The following is a 20,772-nucleotide window of genomic DNA, read 5'->3' on the forward strand; positions in this document are numbered from 1 at the left end:
ATTCTAACCAACACAAACAAAACAATTTTCGAAATCAGAAACGAAACTTTCATCCGAGTCGCAATAATCAACACGTGTCAGTAACAGAATTTATGGCGAAAACTTCCGAAGTTTGTTTATTCTGCGGTCAAGGTCACTGTAAGACTGAATGTGAGAACATGACTGTGCAACAAAAAAGGGATAAATTAATTAAGGAAAGGAGATGTCTGTTATGTTGTAACACAAACTGTTTTGTGAAAAAATGTAATGCTAAACAGTGTTCATTCTGCTTTGGTAGACACGCCAAAGCTATTTGTTTTAAATTTGAAAATTCTAGCAAGTGTAAATCTAATTCAAAACCGGAAGAAGAAAAACCAAAGGAATTGGAAATTCAGCATACTATTTCGAATTCAGTTGTAAATGATAGGAATGTGATTTTATTGCAGTGTGTTAGGACAGAAATTGTTGGTCGTAAATCGTCAGGTACAGTTATTGCAATGTTTGATAACGGTAGTGAGAAGAGTTTTATTAAAAGAAATGTATCTATGAAGTTGGGATTAAAATGTCTAGGGTCAGAAACATTAAAGATTTATTCATTTGGAGCAAAGGATCCTAGCTTGCAAACATGTCGCAGAGTTGAAGTGAGATTGCGAAATATTTTAGATGGAAATGAAGTCGTAATACAGGCGTTGGAAACAGATGAAATTTCGAGGGCGGCGATTAATTTGCCAAATGAGCGTACAAGAGCTGAAATGGAAGCCAAGGGATTAACTTTAACGTGGGGATATAATCAAGCGTCAGATGATAATGAAATTTCCTTGTTAATAGGTATAGATTTTTATTGGAAATTGACAAAAGGTTTTGAAAGGTTAAATACGTCTTTGGTAGCTGTACACACAGAACTTGGATGGTCCTTGCAGGGAAATTGTGGTGATATGAGTAAAACGGCTGCTGTGAACTTAGTTTTAGGTGATCAAAGCACTGTATCAGCTGAACTCAGGCGTTTCTGGGAACTGGAAAGTTTAGGTATTGAAAACAAGGAAGCGGAGTGTTTGACTTTAGTGGAACAGGAGATACTTGATGAATTTAATAAATCTGTTGAGTTCGTAGATGGAAGATATTGTGTAAAGTTGCCGTGGAAATCAGGTATGCAGGAGAAATTAGCAAATAATAGAGAAGTGGCTCGGAAACGTTTCGATAGTCTGGTTAGGAGATTTAGAAATGATACAGCTTTTTATGAGGATTATAAAAAGGTAATTGATGATTATCGTAGGGAAGGTATCATTGAGAATTCGTCGTCAGATATTGAAGTGTCATATTCTGAGCAGTCATTCTACTTACCCCACCACGCTGTCATTCGCGAGGACAAATCTACTAGTCGACTTCGAATCGTGTTTGATGGTTCTTCTCATGAAGGAGGACAACTTTCAATTAATGACTGTTTATTTAAAGGACTAAACTTGTATCCAAATCTATTTGAAATGATTTTAAAGTTTCTACAAAATACAATCGCCTTCACAGTGGATATAAAGCAAGCGTATCTACAAATTTTGATCGATCCTAGTGATAGAAAATTTACTAGATTCTTCTGGACTGATGATATCGGTTCTAATTCATATCAAGAAATGAATTTTAGTCGAGTTTTATTTGGACTAAAACCAAGTCCATATTTGTTAGCTGCAACTCTGAAATATCATTTTGATAAATGTAAAGAAGAATTTCCTGATACTTGCAAATTACTGTCAGAATGGTTTTATGTCGACGATTTGATTGGAGGCGAAGAAGACTTGCAAGCGGCTTTGAAAATTACGATTGAAAGTGTAGAAATTCTCAAAAGATGTGGCATGATATTACGAAAATGGAAAACCAATTCCATGGAACTGCGTAAGCTATGGAAAGACGCTGAGTTCGACATCGATGAGGAAAAGAGCTCAAGTACAGGACTTGACTCACCATCCAAGGTGTTGGGTCTAGTTTGGGATCCAGATGCGGACAGTATATCTTTTAACGTGAAAGAATTATCAAAGTTTGTCAAGAACGGAACTACTTCGAAAAGATTTATTCTTAGAGTAGTGGGTCGTATTTATGATACTATCGGATTTCTTGGGCCTTTCATCATAAAGCTGAAGTGCATTCTACAGGAACTGTGGAGTCATGACATAGACTGGGATGATAAACTTCCATCGTCACTGGATCACAAGTGGCAGTTGTGGTGCAGTGAAATCGAACACTTAGAAGATCTCCAGATTCCTCGATGTTATTTTTCAAATTTGAACTGTAAATTTATTTCATTTGAAATTCATTCTTTTTCAGATTCCTCTCTTTTAGCCTATGGAACTGTATTGTATTTAAGAGCTATATCTGAATATGGGAGGATAAGTATCAGTTTTATTTGTTCTAAAAGTCGTGTAGCTCCTCTGAAAGGTCTTACATTACCAAGACTGGAATTAATGGGAGCTTTATTGTCCGCAAGATTAGTCCATCAAGTAAGTAAATGTCTTAAATTTAATACTTCTAGTTATTTTTGGACCGACTCGATGATTACATTATGTTGGATTAAGGGACAAGCTAGTAAATACAAAACTTTCGTAAAAAATAGAATAGAAGAAATTCAATCTTTATCAGATACCAATAATTGGGCTCATTGCCCTGGTAAGGATAAATAACCCTGCAGATATCTTGTCCAGAGAAATTTCTGCAGCAGATTTAGCTACAAACCATTTTTGGTGGCACGGTCCACCGTGGCTAAGCCAATCACCTGAATACTGGCCTACTGAAAGAGAGAACTTAAAATCTACAGACGTAGACTTAGAGCTAAAAAGAGAATTTGAAAGTACAGTGCAAAATAACTGTTTGGTAGAAAATTCGAAATTTATTTTAGATTTAAGGAAATATAGTTGTTTGTTAAAGGTACTAAGAGTAACTGCACTAGTTAAACGGTTTGTTAATAAACTTCAAAAACGACAAACGATTGCAGGTCCCCTCACAGCAGAAGAACTTAAAAATGCTGAAATAGACTGGATAAAACATGAGCAAAACATAGAGTTCAACTTAGAATTACAGAACTTTAAAAATGGTAAATCGATTCCTAAAAACTCACCACTTTCGAATTTAGCCCCATTTCTCGACAGTTGCGGTGTTTTGCGCATAAAAGGAAGGTTAGAGCAAGGAGCGTTTACAAAGGATGAAGCTCATCCTATACTTCTTCCTAAGCAGTCTAAATTTACAGAGTTAATTATTATTCGACAACATAATAAAATTTTTCATGGTGGAGTTACATTTACGCTAGCCAAAATTTGGTCTAGATTTTGGATTCCACGAGGTAGACAAATTATAAAAAGAGTATTAGGTAACTGCCTAATTTGTCGAAAGTATAAGTTGAAACCAGCTAAACAAATAACTAGTCAACTACCTAAATGTAGAATTACTGAAAACCCTCCTTTTACTGTAACTGGCATAGATTTCACTGGCCCAGTTTTAATAAAATCAGGAAAGGATACGCCTCAAAAGGCTTACATAACATTATTTGCATGCAGTGTTACTAGAGCTGTGCACATAGAATTAATCACAAATATGTCAACAAAAAATTTTATTTTGTCATTAAGGAGATTTTTAGCTAGGAGAGGAAATTGTAAAGTTATCATTTCCGACAATGCTAAGAGCTTTTAAGCCACTAATGAAATTCTTAAAGAATTTGCAAAAATTATAATAGATTCAAAATTGAAAGATTTCATATCAATAAACGGCATAACTTGGCAATATATTGCGCCTCACGCGCCTTGGTGGGGTGGTTTTTATGAAAGGCTTATGAAAAGTATCAAAGATCCTTTGAGAAAGGTTCTCGGAAGGGCTCTTCTTAACTTTGAGGAAATGATGACTATTCTATCAGAAATTGAGTTCGTTTTAAATCATAGACCTCTTACTTATGTCCATAATGAAATAAAAGAGCCAGAAGCTCTTACACCTGCCCATTTCTTGTTTCCAGGGCAAGAAAATATTTCTTATCCTGTACATTTCGCCGACCTTTTCAGGAATGAACCATTGAACAGGCAGACTTTCATTAGGAGAAAACTGTATCAAACTAATCTTTTGAAACAAATTTGGAAAAAGTGGAAGGAGAATTATCTCCTCGAATTACGGTCTGCGCATACTTTTCTAAATCCATCTCCTGAAAGGAATCTTAAAAAGGGTGAGGTTGTAATCCTGGAGGGGTCGACGAAATCAAAATTTTTATGGCCTATTGGAATTATAGAAGAAGTTTATAAAGGTAGGGATGGGTATGTGCGTTCATGTTTGATTCGTACTTCTCAAGGACTTTATCGAAGACCCGTCCAATTAATCTATCCTTTTGAAGTTTAAAGTTATATATATGTTTGTTTCATGTATTGTATTTAATTTGCAATGTAGTTTTCAGTATTAATTTGTGCATATTGATTTTGATTATATCTAAATTATATTATTGATATGTAAATTTAATGTGCTCTTAAAAGAGCACAGGTGGGGTGTGTTGGAACTTTTCATAGGATAGAGAGCGCTGTTGCGCTAAAGGAATTCTGTTTTTTTTTTTTTTTTTTTTTTTTTTTTTTACATTATGTAACTGTAGTTCGCCATTGCGATGTATGTGTATTGTTGTGATATATTTTGGTGCTGTCATTAAATATAAATGAAAGATATCGTCATGAATTTTTTGTATCCGGATCAAGATCAAATTTACCACTGATGCAAACTCGTTTAAACAAAATATAGTTCGAACAAGAATAGTCAAGTTATTACTAGCCTTTCGAACTACGCATTAGAAATCGTTATTCGCTTCGTAACAACGGTAAAACGCGATATCGGTCGTTCAGTCTCCTGTGTCGTGTGTCTATCGATTTCTCCCGCTGTCTGCCGCCTGTTTCTTCTGGCCTGTAAGGCAATATACCGGTCCTCGTGGACGACCACTACTATACCCCCGGATAGCTGTTCCTGTAGTCTGAAATTGTCTCCAAAGTCGTGAAACGATGCTGTGAGCAATTCCGAACTCTGCAGCCACACTTGTCACACTGCGGCCTTCCTCCAACTTCCCAATGATTCGCCCTCGGGTAAAAGCATCCAGATGTCGTCTAACAGATTGATTATTCGCCATTTCTCGCTGAGGCAGCAACTCGGTGTGATTTTAACTGCTATACGGCGTGCAATCTCTTTGCCAGAAATACTGATCTTACACGGACAACATGCTTTATACTACTCAGACACTCCCCCATTACGTCTACCTGCATATCTGCGCATGTGCTACCGTACATCATCTTACTTAATCTCCTGATTGGTCTTTCTGTCCGCTCTGCCTCTTCGTTCAGCTGATATGCTAATTTTTCGACTTCGTCCTTAATTTTTGCACACCAGTGTATTTTGTGCATAAAATTGGAGATATTGTAATTCTGAATCGATCAAATGTTTCACTTATAAAAATAGCTCAACTGGAAGCTGTGGATATATCAGAAAACTTTTATGATAAATCTCAGCGGGAATTTTTGTTGCCAAGTTTGCAAAATTTGGCGATTTCTTGAAAACTCGGTGAATTTTTGAAAGTTTTCGAAAAGCGTATTTACGAAGCTTTAGAAGCGATTCTTTCCGAAGCTTCCAGAAACTAACCTTACAAATACGATTGCATTGAAGAATTAAATATAGTTCAGAATTATCTGAATAATCAGTTTAGAACTTTGCAATAATGATAACGAACTCTTGCTTATAGCGAATACTGCTCTAGAGTTTACTTTGCGAGGGATATAGATAAACTGCGATGTCCTTCTTACGTTTTAGAGAATTAGTCTTATGTCTGTTTTCTTTACTGGCAGCTGTTTACTTTGTTACGAGTTGTTACGTTTTTCAAGAAAATGTTCGTATCTTCCCATTCATCTGAAGAATTCATTAAAATATCTACGAACTCGAAGCTCACAAGGATATTCTAGTAATATATAATACCTGTTGTAGCCAAGCATATATTTTGTTTTATTAAATTTATGCTAGCCTAAAACTGCTCACAATTATTGTAAAAAAACGTAATACCAAATGCCCTTATTTCAAAATATAATTATTTTATTAGTAAATTTGAATTGGCGAATTACCTTGTTGTCCGTCAGATCCTGGAAAGCCGGGAGGACCTGGAGGGCCTTTGGGCCCTGGGGGTCCCGATGGTCCTGCTCTTCCTTCAATGCCCTGAAATATAAAAATAATTTTTCAAACTAGCTGTAGAATTCAAATATCTGTAGAATGTAGAATACAAATATCATATTTGTATCCTATGGCTAACGAAGAATAACAACATATCCATAATTTTAGAAGTAACTAGCAGTTAATAATTTTTACACATGGTATCTAGCACTGTGGAATTCATAAATAAACATAATTTCAACAAATAACATTTGTTTGTATAAATCATGAAACTATTATACAAGAGTGAAAATATTTTCTTAAGGTAATGTTTAGATAATTAAAATTAAATTTGAAGTCAATTTTTTGGAGGACAAGATATACTGAAATCAAATTTCAGACAAAATATATAAACAAAAAATTTTTTATTTTTTTATTTTTTAATCTACTTTTATTTTAATATTTTATTTTAATTTTTAATTATTTTTTATTTATTAACTTTTACATTACTTTAAAAAAATTATTTACGTTTTGGAGAAAAGTATAATAAAGTTTTTTTGAATGTTTATTTCAATTCTTATCGTGAATATATCTAATCTAATCTAGAATACCGACAATCCATGAGATTTAAAGTTACGCAAAACCTCAAATCTTAGATTGATGTTTGACTAATTTTTATATTTCTAAATTGCAGTGCTTTTCTTCCTTACAAATATCAGTGACGGAATTAGCAATTTGAAAATAACTTTAAATGATACAAAACATGCATTAAATAACAGAAAATAAGCAAAATCCATTTGTTTCCTGACGATTTCCTCATAAAAGTGCAAGAAAATATAATGTATGCAACACATGCAGTAATGGAACGTTTTGCTAAAATTCTCTACAGTTAATAATTTATCCGTCTTACACCAGGAGATCCAGGAGGACCAGCAAATCCTCTAGGACCCGTTTGGCCTGGTAGGCCAGCATCTCCTTTAAATCCAGGCAATCCATCCACTCCTGGCAAGCCTTCGTTTCCTCTGTCTCCCTATTAGAATGAAAATGAAAAACAATGTTAAGTACTAAGTCAAAATAAACATAACTCGCAAAGAACAGCCAATGTTTTCGTATAGTATTTATTTTATAATAGTAATTTTCAAACAGTGGGTCGCTGAGTCGTTGGAGCCGCTGCAAGCTCTAGAAGCACAGTGATTTTGATTTGAAACTTGTCTACCTCTGTGATATTTTCTATCCCCATTTCATTAAATGTGCATCTACGACACAATGAGATCCATATTTGAGTAAACGAAAGAAATGAATGTAGGAGATCAGAAAGCTCTGCACATTTTTGAAAGAAAATGACTTCAAGCTGCTGAGTGCGAAGCTTTCCTATTTATCATGCGTTATTGGTCAGTTTGAAAAACACTTATCAACTCAGATATAAATCAGTATAATCAGACGTAGATTTCTTCAATATCCAGCCTCCTTCAGTATTAACAACTTCGTTAGTGGTATAGCATTTTGATACTTCATGTGATTTCAACTTGAGATTAAAGTTTGTAATGTCTTTTCTAAAGCAGCTTAGGTTACTGGTGAAGCTGAAGGTGGAATCTTTTGAAATACGCAAAATTTACGCAAAACAAGATGTTCAGCAAGGATCTCTGCGAAATGAAACATATGTTCAGAGTGAGCTTTGAGAGACCGCCCTGTGGCGAAGGAGCTAGTGCGTTGCGCAGCTGCACCACAAATCCGAGGTTCGATCTCCGGGCTGGGCAAGTCTGGCTCAGATTTTCATCCCTTGAAAGGGTGAACAAAATGAGTACCAAGTTCGCTTGGGGACTAAACACCGGGGGACCTGCACAAGCTGACCACTTGCCAAGGGCATATGCTGATGTACGCCCGGGCTCAAAAAAGCAGATTTCAGGGCACTCTAGGCCGTGCCGCACTAGGGCTGTTGCGCCACTGAGTTTTGTTTAGGGCTTTGAGAAGAAGAAGTCACTGCAGTTTTTAAACTTCTGTTCTCATCTGGTAAAAAAGAAACAACACATTAAGTATCTGGTTTAATGCAAAATATTACAAAATCCCTAATGAATGTACTCTTCTCTAAAGTAACCATGTTTGAGTTCATAGTTTCATTTGCTCGTGCAATGAGTTTTAAAATTTTAAAACAACTTACCCATATATTTTGAGATCAAGCAATGGGAAAAAATATCTGTAAAAGTATGTAGAACGATATTTTACGTCTCAAATTAACACTTTTCCCTCTGAGGTAGTAGCAATATTACTACTTTCGAATTTAGAATATACAAAACCATGTAGAGATTAAGAGAAAAGTCTGAGAAAGGTTATTTTAGAGCACCCAGAATTCTGCGTGAGTAAAAATGGAAAATTTCACTGAAAATACACTGAAAATTAATGTGAGTAACCATATTATTGCATTTTAATTCACACGTTTTAAATGATTACTGATATTATGACCAAAAAATTGGACTCCACACAGCCAATCAAATAACTGCATAAGTTAAATTACTCTTCACAGAAATTCCAAATAATTCAATTACAGAGAAAAAAGAACATTATAAATAATTTTCAGATGCAAAAGGAGAATCAGTTTTATTTATTAATAATGTAATCGTAGATGTCACTTTAAGTTTCTAACAGTTATTTTAAGTTTAAACATGCTTTACTCTCTATTCTCGTTTCCCATCTATTATTCTCTATCAGAACGAACTTTTAGCATCGCGTTTTATGCAAATGAGTTAGAAGGAGTATTTAAGGAAGGTTAAACTTGCTCCGATGAAGAGAGAATACTTAGGAGTCCTTAGTGGCGCGTGTTTGCCGTCTGGCTACTTTGCTCTTGAACTACTATGCTAGGCCGTATTGCATGTGCCTGTTGATAATCACCGGCTAGGTTAAATTAAGGGCCAACCATGCTAGGTATTTGTGGCTAGCTTCGGCTAAGTCTGTTTAGTTTAGTATTAGATTAGTTTCTTATTTTCTTATCTTGAGTTAAAAGTCCGAGTGGAGGCTTTTCTGTAAGCCCGAGAAAGAACCATCTGTGAGTGAATAAAAGGGTATTTTAACTCTTCTCTAGACTCTTTCGTAAATACTCGAACTCAGCGATAAGTCGCTACTTAGTTCACTAAGTTCCTGCACATTTAGCATAGACAAAGTACTGAGGAACATTATATAGTAAAGATAACAAATTTTAAGCTCACAAAATGTCAAATACAGTTGCTTAGTAATTCAAGGTCGAGGAAAATTAGAGGGAAATGATATCAACACTCATCGATCTTTTTATTTAAAAGAACTCAGCAAATGCTTTAAAAATTAATCCACCTGCAGTTCTCAACATTATTTTGATCAGAGCTATGGCTTTCTTGTAGCAGTGGTGCTGTACCGGAAACACATAGAATTCGATTCCTATTGGAGACGTTAATTTCAAGATGAGTTACTTTTTACTCCTAAAGTGAAGTTTACTTGAAACATAATACAATAATGTACACAAAAAGCAATTTTACTAACACACATGGCAAGCACGATAACTCTCTGTCAAATTAAAATGAAATTAGGTTTAATTTTGAACATATAACCTCGGCAGAATTTTAGCCTCGATATCATATCCCTTAACTAACACCATCGGAGAAATTTCGTAGTACAGAAAAACTGAACTAATTACAAAATAGAGCAACATATTTTATATGTGCTTATCATAGTACGCTTGCAGAATCTGTCTTAAAATAACTTTACAAAAATTTTACTAACAAATAAAAAGTAAGTAATAAAAGTTTGAAATTTTCCAAATTTTAGGTTATAATCTTAAAAGAATTAAGAAACGAAAACGACATTTGAAAAGAATTTTTTTAAATGATGCCACCTTCAAAAGCAAATAAATAGAAATAAGAATTGCTTTCTTTCCTAAATGTTCTTATTAGAATGGATGAAATAATTTTTGATTTACGGAAACAACGTTTTTGAAAACGAAAACTACTGGTTTAAAACTTTACAATATTTATTAATATATTTATAGCTTAATTTCTTTCTTTTGAGATACGACTTTCATGCAAGCTATGCCATACAATATAGAAACTTCAATCTTCCTTTACTTTTGTATATGGACTTTCTCACAAAACAATAAAAATACCCTGGGAAAAAATCAAATACGTGTCCGGGAAAAAAAGCTGTAAAAATAATTTCCTTTTTACTATACATTCAAGAAGAGTGCACAGTTTTTTAATTAACATATAAAACTAGTCAACGTAAAATTGAATTCGTAGACGATATCATGCCACTGAAGCAGGCAGATGATAAATGAAAAGAACCTAGAACTAGCTCTTGTTAAGTATTATCACCGAGGAAAACATAAAGCTTTTAATTTATCTTAAGTATATTGTTTGAAATATACGTTTTATCTTTGATTTTACTTAGAAATATATAATTTATTTGACAGCCTACCTTATAGCCTGGTTCCCCGGGTGGGCCTGGAACTCCTTCTTTACCCTACAATACATCAATATATTAATGTATATTATGTACAAAATGTACATCATGATGTACATTGTATCACATATCATAGCAATAGAAACATATAATAGAATCAATTAAAAATAAATGGATTGGTATTTTTTATGCAGGCTAATTTAGTTTATTACTCTGCATATTTTTCTTTGGTTAAGGAATGAAAGACAGAAAATAAAAAAAAAATATAAAATTACGTCCAAAGAGGTGTTTTTATAACGTTTTGTGTGCTACCTTTATTTATTAAATATGTTCTTTGGATTAAACGCCTCTACTAATCACTACTAAGCTCTACTGAGATCAAATAATAATCATAGATAAGAAATACATAGTTTCAAGTATTTTCAGTATCCTTGAGGAGGATAAAGCGTGTTTAAAATTCATCAATATGAAAAATCCTCTCGAAAGGCCAATAAATAGAGTGAAGTGCAATGCCCATCGACTGGAATGTTTGGTATCAAAACGGGGATGGAGCTTGGTGTAAAGCCATGAACTATGGCGTTAATAACCGATACGGTAAACAGCGAGCTATAAACAAACACCTTTTTAATATCAACATATAATCATAACAGCACGAAGCAAAATTTTTAATAAAGCAGAGTAACCCAAGAGCAAGCTTTAATGCCATAGTAAACAGACTTAAAAAAATTAAAGACATACAACACACACTACGTAGAGCTAGAAATAAGATTTTTATCTGTGCAAGACATAATTCGAATTTATATATTAATATTATACTTTTATATATTTATATATTAATATTATATTATTACGAATTTTAGTGTAACTAATTTTAGTGGCATTATATGTAAATCGTAGATCTCTTGTATAATGCTACATGAAACACTTCAAGAAAAGGAAGTTCCGCCGGATAAATAAGGTTACAGGAATAAGTCCATTTAACATTAAGATAAATGGGTATCAAACTGACAGTGCTAAGCTAGAGATGGTTTTGGCGACAAAGTTGGTTTTATCCTACATAACTGTAATTGTATAATTCTTACCTAACTGTAACTGCCTCCGGCTCTATACCTAACTGTAACTGTATACATCTTCTAACAATTTTTAGGTTCTCAGTTGTTTGTAGTTCAGAACTGACTTTGGAGTATTGGGATATCTCCGTGTGAACTTCGTTCTTTAGTTGCGCTTTGCTTGACGTTGTGGTTAACGTTCTTAGTAGTTTGAGGTGGTAACTACTGATTGTGTTATGTCATACTGAGAATAGCTATACCAGTATTTTTGTGGAAAGTTCCAGACCTGCTAAGTGTTTCTTATGGTAAAATAAATTTTACCAAGTTATCATCGGTTCTGGGCGCATTTAATCCTTTACGAACACGTAGGCACGTAACAATATTAAATGTTAAGTACTAATTTTTGCAACTTAATAAAAAAATCTAAAATCGTGCCTGAGAATTTAGTATTAAACGTGCAATTCAGTATTAAATGGAGTCAATGCATTCTATAACTTCTTAAAAAAATTTTAAAATATAGTGTCGTAACTCAAGCGTCATAAAAGGATATGACATTTCCCGTTATTATTTTTATATTTTCCAAGTTCTCTGCGAGATAGTAAAAATTCTTTCCTTATTTTAATATAACGGATATTGAACCTTGTAGGAAGAACAAAGCTAAATTTTCAGAATGAACAAAATACTTTTATTTGAATTTTAAAATAGAACCCCCCAAAAATAAATAAATAAATAAATAAATAAAATAAAAAAATAAATAAATGCTGCAGCTCTTAACTATCAAAATTTTAAACTCTTAACTACTACAGTTAAACTCTTACAACTATTAAAATACTAAACATTAAACTCTCTAAACAAAATATATAAAAATCTTCCGAATTCTCTTCTTGTTGCCACACCGTAAAATTCAAGTTCTTGTCCTATTATTTATATTTCACGTTCTCTTTAAGTCACGATCTTTACAAGTCATGATCTTTACAAGTCACGATCTTTACAAGTCATGATCTTTACAAGTCACGATCTTTACGTTGGTGTATTTAATTATGGCAAAGCACACGAGGGCTATCTGCCTAAGGGGAGGGATGCCTTTCGTGGAGGACTTTCTAAGGGAAACTGGCTCGTATACACGTTACACATGGGGAAAACCACGAAAACGCCCATGCAGCCAGCCCGTTCGCGGGATTCGAACCTCGGACCGAACTACCAGTGTTCAGCGACTTTACCGCTCGGCCGCTGGTGGGCCCCACGATCTTTACAAGTCCCCCCACAAGAAGCACATTCGTCACCGTAGAGACAATGCTGCTCAGAGTTCATTGAGAGAGAAAGAGTTAACAGCTAACCTTGACAAAGCATCAGCATTCCCATGTGAACTTCCTTTGCGGTATGTCCCCGTCATGTTATACCGTTGTAACGCTAAGGCCCAACGAGACAGTTTAGCACCATGAGGGGCGCTTTGGGTCAAGTAGGTGAGGGGTTTGTGATCAGACACAATCTGCACTTTGGCACCGAAAATCCATGTGTCAAACTTTTTCAAGGCTTCGATGACACAAAATGCTTCTCGTTCGATGGTTGACCATCGTTGTTGACAGGGCGTTAATTTCTTGCTGAAAAATGCTATGGGCATTTCTTTGCCATGTTCGTCGTTTTGAGCTAAACACGCCCCAATTGCGAAAGCAGATGCATCCGTATAGAGTTGAAAGGGCTTGCTGATGTCCGGAGTATGCAGAGATGGCATTTTAATAAACTCTTCTTTAAGTTTGTTCAAAGCTGCTTCTTTTTCAGAGTCCCATGGAATATTATTTGGAACACTCTTCTTTGTAAGGTTTGTTAGAGGTAAAACAATCTCAGAAAAATTTGGGATATAATCCCTATAGTAGCTTGCTAGCCCTAAAAGACTTCTGACTTCTTTTTTAGTGGTAGGCTTAGACAGATTTCTGATGACTTCTACCTTCTCAGGATCTGGAGAGTGAGTGCCAGAACCTATTACATGTCCTAGAAACTTCCCGTGACTCTTTCCGAAATCACACTTTTCTAGATTTGCGGTTAGACCTGCGTTTCTCAGTGTCTGGAACACTAGGTCGATGTGATAGAGGTGGCCATCCCAAGTTTCAGAAAATATTGCCACATCATCAATATAGGAACGGCAGTAGTCCTTATGGTTTGCAAGCACCTTATCCATCGATTTTTGGAAGGTACTTCCAGCATTTTTCAAACCGAAAGAGAGAACTTTCCATTGGTAACGGCCGGAATGAGTGATAAATGCTCTATAGGGTTTAGCTTCTTCTTTCATAGGAATTTGCCAATATCCCTTGGTTAAATCGAGAACTGTTATGAATTTGGCTTTCCCTATTTCGAATAGTAAATCTTTAGCAATCTTCATCAGATAGGCGTCCGGAATTGTGAAGCTATTTAAAAGCCTGAAGTCTATGCACAGTCTAACGCCGCCATTCTTTTTTGCCACACATACTATAGGATGTGCCCAGTCACTGTCACTGGGTTCTATAAGATCCCATTCTAACAGTTCTTTAACTTGACGATCGACTTCCTCTTGAAGTGAAACAGGAACAGGGTAGGGCCTCAATCTTTTTGGATTACATTCATCTGTAACCTTGATGTCATGACCATCAACATTGGCTTGACCAGGTTTGCTACTGAAAACATCTACATAAGATTTTAGTACTTTAAATAGTCCTTCCCGTTGGTAATATTTTAAGTCGTCTTTCAAATTTTGTAAATGGGTCCAGATATCATCAGCAGATTTATTCATAAGATCTGCTGGTGCATAGTGGATATCTCCAAACTCGTCATCTTGGTCAAAAATGATACCAACGTGATCTACACGAGCAATATAAGGCCTTAACTTATTTATATGGAGTTCTCTAATACTTCCGTTTTCCATTTCGATTTTGGCAGTGTGGCCTGGTAAGTTTGATCACAGTAGCTGGTCCTTGCCACGTATTGAGCAATTTATGTGATGATGATGGCATTAACACGAGGACTTTGTCCCCAACATTGAAAGTCTTTTCTTGAGAACGTAAATTGTATCTTGAAGTGTACTCTTCTTGAGATATTTTGGAATTTGCTGATGCATTGTCATGCTTTTCTTAATTTTTCCAAAAGGTCTTGTAGATAATTTTCAATTGAACAGGAAGCTGTAACTGGAATGCTACGTTCACCTGTCCATATCTCTTTCAGCAAAGATAATGGTCCTGGTGGTATTCTTCCATATACCATCTGGAAGGGAGACAAACCAGTGGTGCTATGTGGCACTTCTCTGTAGGCAAACAGGAGATAGGGAAGATTCAAATCCCAGTTTCTGCCATGTTCTTGGATATTTTTGTTCATCATTTCTTTTAAGGTTCTATTCCAACGCTCGACAGCACCCATACTCTCGGGGTGTCCTGGAGTGGAGAATCGTGGAGACACACCAAGTAACTTCTCAAAGGCTCGGGTGAGTTTGGCTGTGAAATTAGTTCCCTGGTCGGAACACATCACTTTTGGAAATCCAGTTTGAGTAAAAAGCCTCATCAAAACGTTGCATGTTGTTTTCGCACTTATGTCTTTGACGGGGGTGGCTTCTGCCCATCTAGTGCATAGGTCAACTGCACATATCACAAACCGATGACCTCTCCTGAATGGAGGTTCTAATGGCCCGATACAATCCACGCTCCATACTTCAAAGGGTGTTTCCGGTCTAACAATAGGTTGAATTGGGATTCGATCTTTGTACGTAACTGTTCTCCTCAATTAGCATTCTTTACAACTTTCACAGAATTTTTTAACATCTTGCTTAATAGTAGGCCAAAAGAATGAGTACTTGATTCGTTGAATTGTCTTTTTCTCACCGAGGTGGCCGGCAAAAGGGATTTCATGTGCCATTCTTAGGACTTCCCTTCTTGTTTCTAAAGGTAACACAACTTGCTTAATGTTTTCACCACAGATACATTCGGAATGAAGTAATATGCCATCATCGAAAGTATATGAATTTTGATTTTTATTTGCCCATTCAAAGCATTTTTTCAGAGTTTCGTCTTGTTCTTGATGTGTCTTGAATTCTAGTCTTACTCTGTTCGTTGTTTTCAGAGACTATATGTTTTCTTAGGAAATCTGATTAACAACAGCCAAATTTGTAGTATTGTCTTCAACTGGTGAGGGTTTATCATCTGTCTCTTTGTACTCTAAGGGGGATGCATCCCAATGACGATCACTGTTCCACAGTTCGATATTTCTACAGAGTGTTTCATAAGCTGAAGAACTCAATAGCAAGTCGGTAACTAGCTTTTTTGAAACAGCACACGTAATGGACCGTGAAAATCATCGTCAATTTTCATCTGGAAAATCTTTAGTGGAGTAATTTCGTTTTCACCAAAAGCAGAAGATATCTCTATTTTACTTTCTCCTTCGCAAGGTATGTTGTCAACCAATTTCTCACGGACTACTGAAATTTGTGCTCCCGTGTCTACGATTCCATTTAGAATAATATCTCCACATTTAACTTTGACAAGTTTTAATTCATCTATGTTTCTAGACACGTCCACTGATTTTGAGATAGGAATAGAGATCTTGGCAGTTAGCACTTCTGGTTTTTCTTTTTCTGCAAGGGGTGCTTGTGTTTGTATTAAGTTATTTTGTGCTGTTGCAGAAGCACTTCTTGGTATCCGATTTTTGGTACATAACTTAGATGTATGACCTTCTTTTCCACAATTATAGCAAGTTAATTTGAAACTAGTCTTTTGTGGTTCGTCACTCTTACGGGATGGGTACACTCTTGGTGTGTTTTCAGCGTACAGCGATTTATTTCTGAAAGCTCTTTCTGGAAGTGGAGAATGAGGTTGCCATTTTTTATTAGTTCTGTCTGTTGATGGATTACCACCAGTCTGTTTTGAGATATTACGAACACTGTCATATTCGTCAAGTTTATCAGCTAATTTGGTTGGAGAAACGAATTTCGCCCAGTCGTCAAGAAGATGGTCTCTTACTTCATAGGGTGCTCTTTTCTTAATTTGGTCAGTAATAATCAAGTCTTTTAACGCGGCAAAATTTGTGATTTCATGACCATTGATCCATTCTTCAAAATAACTTGTAATTTCGTAGCAAAAATCTCTCCATGATTTTTCAGCGCTCTTTTGGTGCATCACAAATTTTTTTCTAAAGCTTTCAGGACTTAATTTAAATCTCTTCAATAAAATGGCCTTAATGTACTCATAATCTTCAAAATTTTCTTCAGATTCCCTACCAATTAATTGAATGATTTCAGATGGCATTAAAGTCAATAAACATGAAACCCAATCTTTAGGATCAATCTTTGTCCTTTTAGCTTGTCTTTCAAATAAGGATAAATAAATCACAATATCATCGTGTCTTAAATTGAATTTGAGAATAAGCTTAATTAAATCAAAATTATGATGTCCATTTTCATTTGTTGGTGGAGTTTGTGTTAATCGAACACGAGATTCAATTTCGAGTTTCCTCAATTCAAACTCCATTTGCTCTCTTTTCTGCTGTGCTTCTAATTCTTCTTTCCTTCGTTGTTCCTCAATCTCTTCTTTCCTTCGCTGAACCTCAAGCGCTTCTTTCCTTCGCCTTTCCTCAAGCTCTTCTTTCCTTCGCTGTTCCTCAATCTCTTCTTTCTCCTTTCTTCGCTGTTCCTCAATCTCTTCTTTCTCCTTTCTTCGCTGTTCCTGTTCTTTTCCTCTCTTCAATAATCGTTAAAAACACTTCTTTAGTAAATGCTTCATCAATATGTATCACTTTGAATTATTTCATTTTTTATCGCCACGATTTTCATACTTGGATCTACTTGAATTTCTAATTCAGCAGCTAAAGCCAGCAAATCCTCTTTTTTCCCACGTCCCATAAAAGCCATGTCTCGATTTTATTCAGCCAATAGACTCTTAGTTTTATAAAAAAAAAAACAATTTTTTTTTCTCTTTTCTTTTTCTATTTAAATATAATTCACAATGAATTTAATTTTATTCGGCACGAAAATCAATCAGTGGAATCAATACTTAATGTGTTGTTCACCTACTCTGGCGAGTCAAACGAAATTACATTTGAACACTGGCGTATTCATTACTTTGACAAGTAAATAAACTAAGATTCCATGACGGAAACAATAATTAACTTTTCATAATCTTAATTAATTATTTTACGTTTACAAGGTAAATTGAGCTCTCACCTGAGTTATTTTGGTTCGTAATTATATGCGGGGAAATCCCGATCCTACCGGCTGCGCCAGTAAAAATTCTATCCTTATTTTAATATAACGGATATTGAACCTTGTAGGAAGAACAAAGCTAAATTTTCAGAATGAACAAAATACTTTTATTTGAATTTTAAAACAGAACCAAAAAAATAAATAAATAAAATAAAATAAAAAAATAAATAAATGCTGCAGCTCTTAACTATCAAAATTTTAAACTCTTAACTACTACAGTTAAACTCTTACAACTATTAAAATACTAAACATTAAACTCTCTAAACAAAATATATAAAAATCTTCCCAATCCTCTTCTTGTTGCCACACCGTAAAATGCAAGTTCTTGTCCTATTATTTATATTTCACGTTCTCTTTAAGTCACGATCTTTACAGAGATCTTCAAAGTTTTTTAATCTAAGGATTTTTTAATATGTTTTTAAGGAGCTCATCATTTACTTGATATCAATTATATATATTTCCTTATTAACAAGGCAGAAAGCATAACTTTCTACTGACATCTTCTTTGCATTTTGCACGTTTGAATATAAGTTCATTAGATTATTCAGTAAAAGGCTAATTACTATGTAGAAGAATCCATTTTAAAAGTTAGGGAAGCTCGCTTTCTAAACCTCTTGAGAAAAGAGAAAATTACGTAAATACTAAATAAATACCAGAACTTTGTGCTAAAAAAGTGTTCAATAAATCACTTAAGGGGGGGATACGCGAGGGAAAGAAGTATGCGAGTAAATATGGTGATCACTTCGTAAAGCAAGAAACTAATGATATGTGTATTACAGCAGAGGCAAGCTACCCAATCGCCGTAAACGCTGCGTCTGCACGATACTGAAGGAAATATTCTGGTTCTAGTTCAAGCGAATAATTGAAAAGCTACATTTGGTGCTTTATCAAAAAAATAAATAAATGAATAAATAAATAAATAATGAAACAGGACTAAAATAAATCTGCATAGTTCCTGCTGGAATGGGGGGGGGTGAAATTCTTGAGTTAAGTATTAGAAGTGTGAAAGCTTAACTTGAGATAAACTACTTAAGATTATTTATAACATTAACAACATACTTATAATCACATATACTTATGAATATAGAAACTATGTTTTATACATTGCCATATAATCCATATATTAACATTCCATTTGTACTTACAATTCCTTGGAATTATTAAAAATATTAATTGAGTTAAAATACTCTATAATTCTTACTGCCTGTAAAGACAAATAGAAATCTCAGATATATAATTGTGAGAAACTGGAGCCTCAGAAGCCATTCAATTCACTAATAAAAATCAGCCAATCAACATCTTCACAGAATTTTAGTTTATGATTGAGGAGTTAATATGTAATTTTATAATATTTAAAAAATAAGTATATTTTCTGAATTTTGTCAAACTTAAAAAATGCACTTCGAACTTACTCTTGGTCCAGGATGACCTGGAAGTCCTTTCTCGCCAACCATTCCTACATCACCTGGTGGACCCTACAAAATGGAAGAATGTGAATAAAAATATATATTGCAATAAATTATAAAAAAAATGTAGTAAGCTCGCCTAAAAGTTACCAAGAGCTGCTGCTCCAAAAAGTTCAACACGTTTTAAAAAAATTAATACATATGAAAATCAAACCATTAAACATGTAAAACATTAAAAAAACAAAATCAGATAAAAAAAGTAAGCGGAAAATGGTAAATTAGCTCAACTCGACTTCCAAACTGGTTTTTCAAGGGAAATTTAATTTATTTGAACGTCGAATCAAGCTAACCCCATTACGCGTTTCGCCGAAACAGACAACTGAAACTTTTTCGCTACAAAAATTTTTTTTAATTTAGACAAAGTGTCTTGGAAATTTTAATATTCTCAATTCTCTGTTCCAATTTCCCGACGCGTCCGCACAAAATGACACATTAAGGTGTTAAAATATGTTAAAATGTACCTAAACATCTTAAATCTAGACTAAAAGCAAAATTAAAATCAAAAATAAAATCAAAATAAAAACGAAAATAAATAGCGGTCAGCTATTAGTCCTAAATATACAAAAAACATACGGGCTGGGCCTGCAAGCTTAAAGATTAACAATTTAATTTTTTATATATTTTAGAAATATGTAATGAAAAACTGTAATTAAAATAAAAGAAAATTAAGATGATAACAAACTAAGTGGGTCTTGCTAAGACCAAGAAAAAGTTGTAACAAAAGAAACAAAAAACAGACCTGTGGCGATGCAAAGCTCTCCCTCTTAAAACTAGTTGAAAAGTGGTTGTAATTCCCTTCTGTGTACTTCATCCGAATGACGTATGTAGGGGAAGCGAAGTTCTGTGGGCATTAGCCAATAAGAAGAGATTTTCCGTGATCTGCAACTCGTCTCCTATTATCGAAGGGGGACGGAAACCTCGGAAAAGCTTGAAAAGATCTCAAAAATGGCGCCTGGCATGTAGTTGGATGGAAAAAATTTTTGTCTCGAAGTGAAAATGGCTAATTCAGCTAAAACTACAAAAACGTGGCCATTAAAGCAAGAGTAAAAGGAAAAAACAGTCATTTGTTAAAAAAGTCGTAATTCTTCAAGCTAGTGGGCGATCAAGCTACTATGAAAAACGAAAAGACCCGATTTGTTAATAAAAGTGGCCATTATAGAAATTTAAAACTATGTACACAATAGCATTTAAAAGTTAAGTGCCAAAATTTTGGAGGAAAGAGAATGAATAAACAAGAATTATCTGTACATTTTTTACATTAGATTCTCTGAATTAGTCATCCATCTTAAACCGTCCGTGGCTTTAGGCATAAAATATCATTATCTAATTCAAAAAATCTAAAAATAGGTAAGGCTAATGCCGGCTTTTGTAAGGGTATTTTTAATTATTTTATGAGGAATTAGGTTACTTTTTAAAATAGTTACGAAGTATAGTATTTCTTCTTGTAAGTGTTTCGCAGTATTGCATATTCTTTTTATTCTAAGTAGCTGTGAATAAATTGTGTTGAGTATGA

The 20,772-nt window shown here is 34.5% G+C and overlaps 1 protein-coding gene across 1 annotated transcript in view; it reads right to left on the minus strand.

Moving 5' to 3' along the window:
- Positions 1-20,772, minus strand: part of LOC118188606 (uncharacterized) — a 271,758-nt gene that overhangs the window by 129,911 nt on the left and 121,075 nt on the right. The window contains exons 13-16 of the mRNA XM_085823594.1: positions 19,206-19,268; positions 10,546-10,590; positions 7,019-7,138; positions 6,084-6,174 (exon numbers count right to left, since the gene is read on the minus strand). Of these exons, the coding sequence (XP_085679720.1) occupies positions 6,084-6,174; positions 7,019-7,138; positions 10,546-10,590; positions 19,206-19,268 (319 nt within the window). The remainder of the gene's footprint in view (positions 1-6,083; positions 6,175-7,018; positions 7,139-10,545; positions 10,591-19,205; positions 19,269-20,772) is intronic.

Source organism: Stegodyphus dumicola, chromosome 1 (genome assembly GCF_044657685.1).
Source record: "Stegodyphus dumicola isolate Sdum_Otavi_A_Nest chromosome 1, ASM4465768v1".
Lineage (NCBI taxonomy): Eukaryota > Metazoa > Arthropoda > Arachnida > Araneae > Eresidae > Stegodyphus > Stegodyphus dumicola.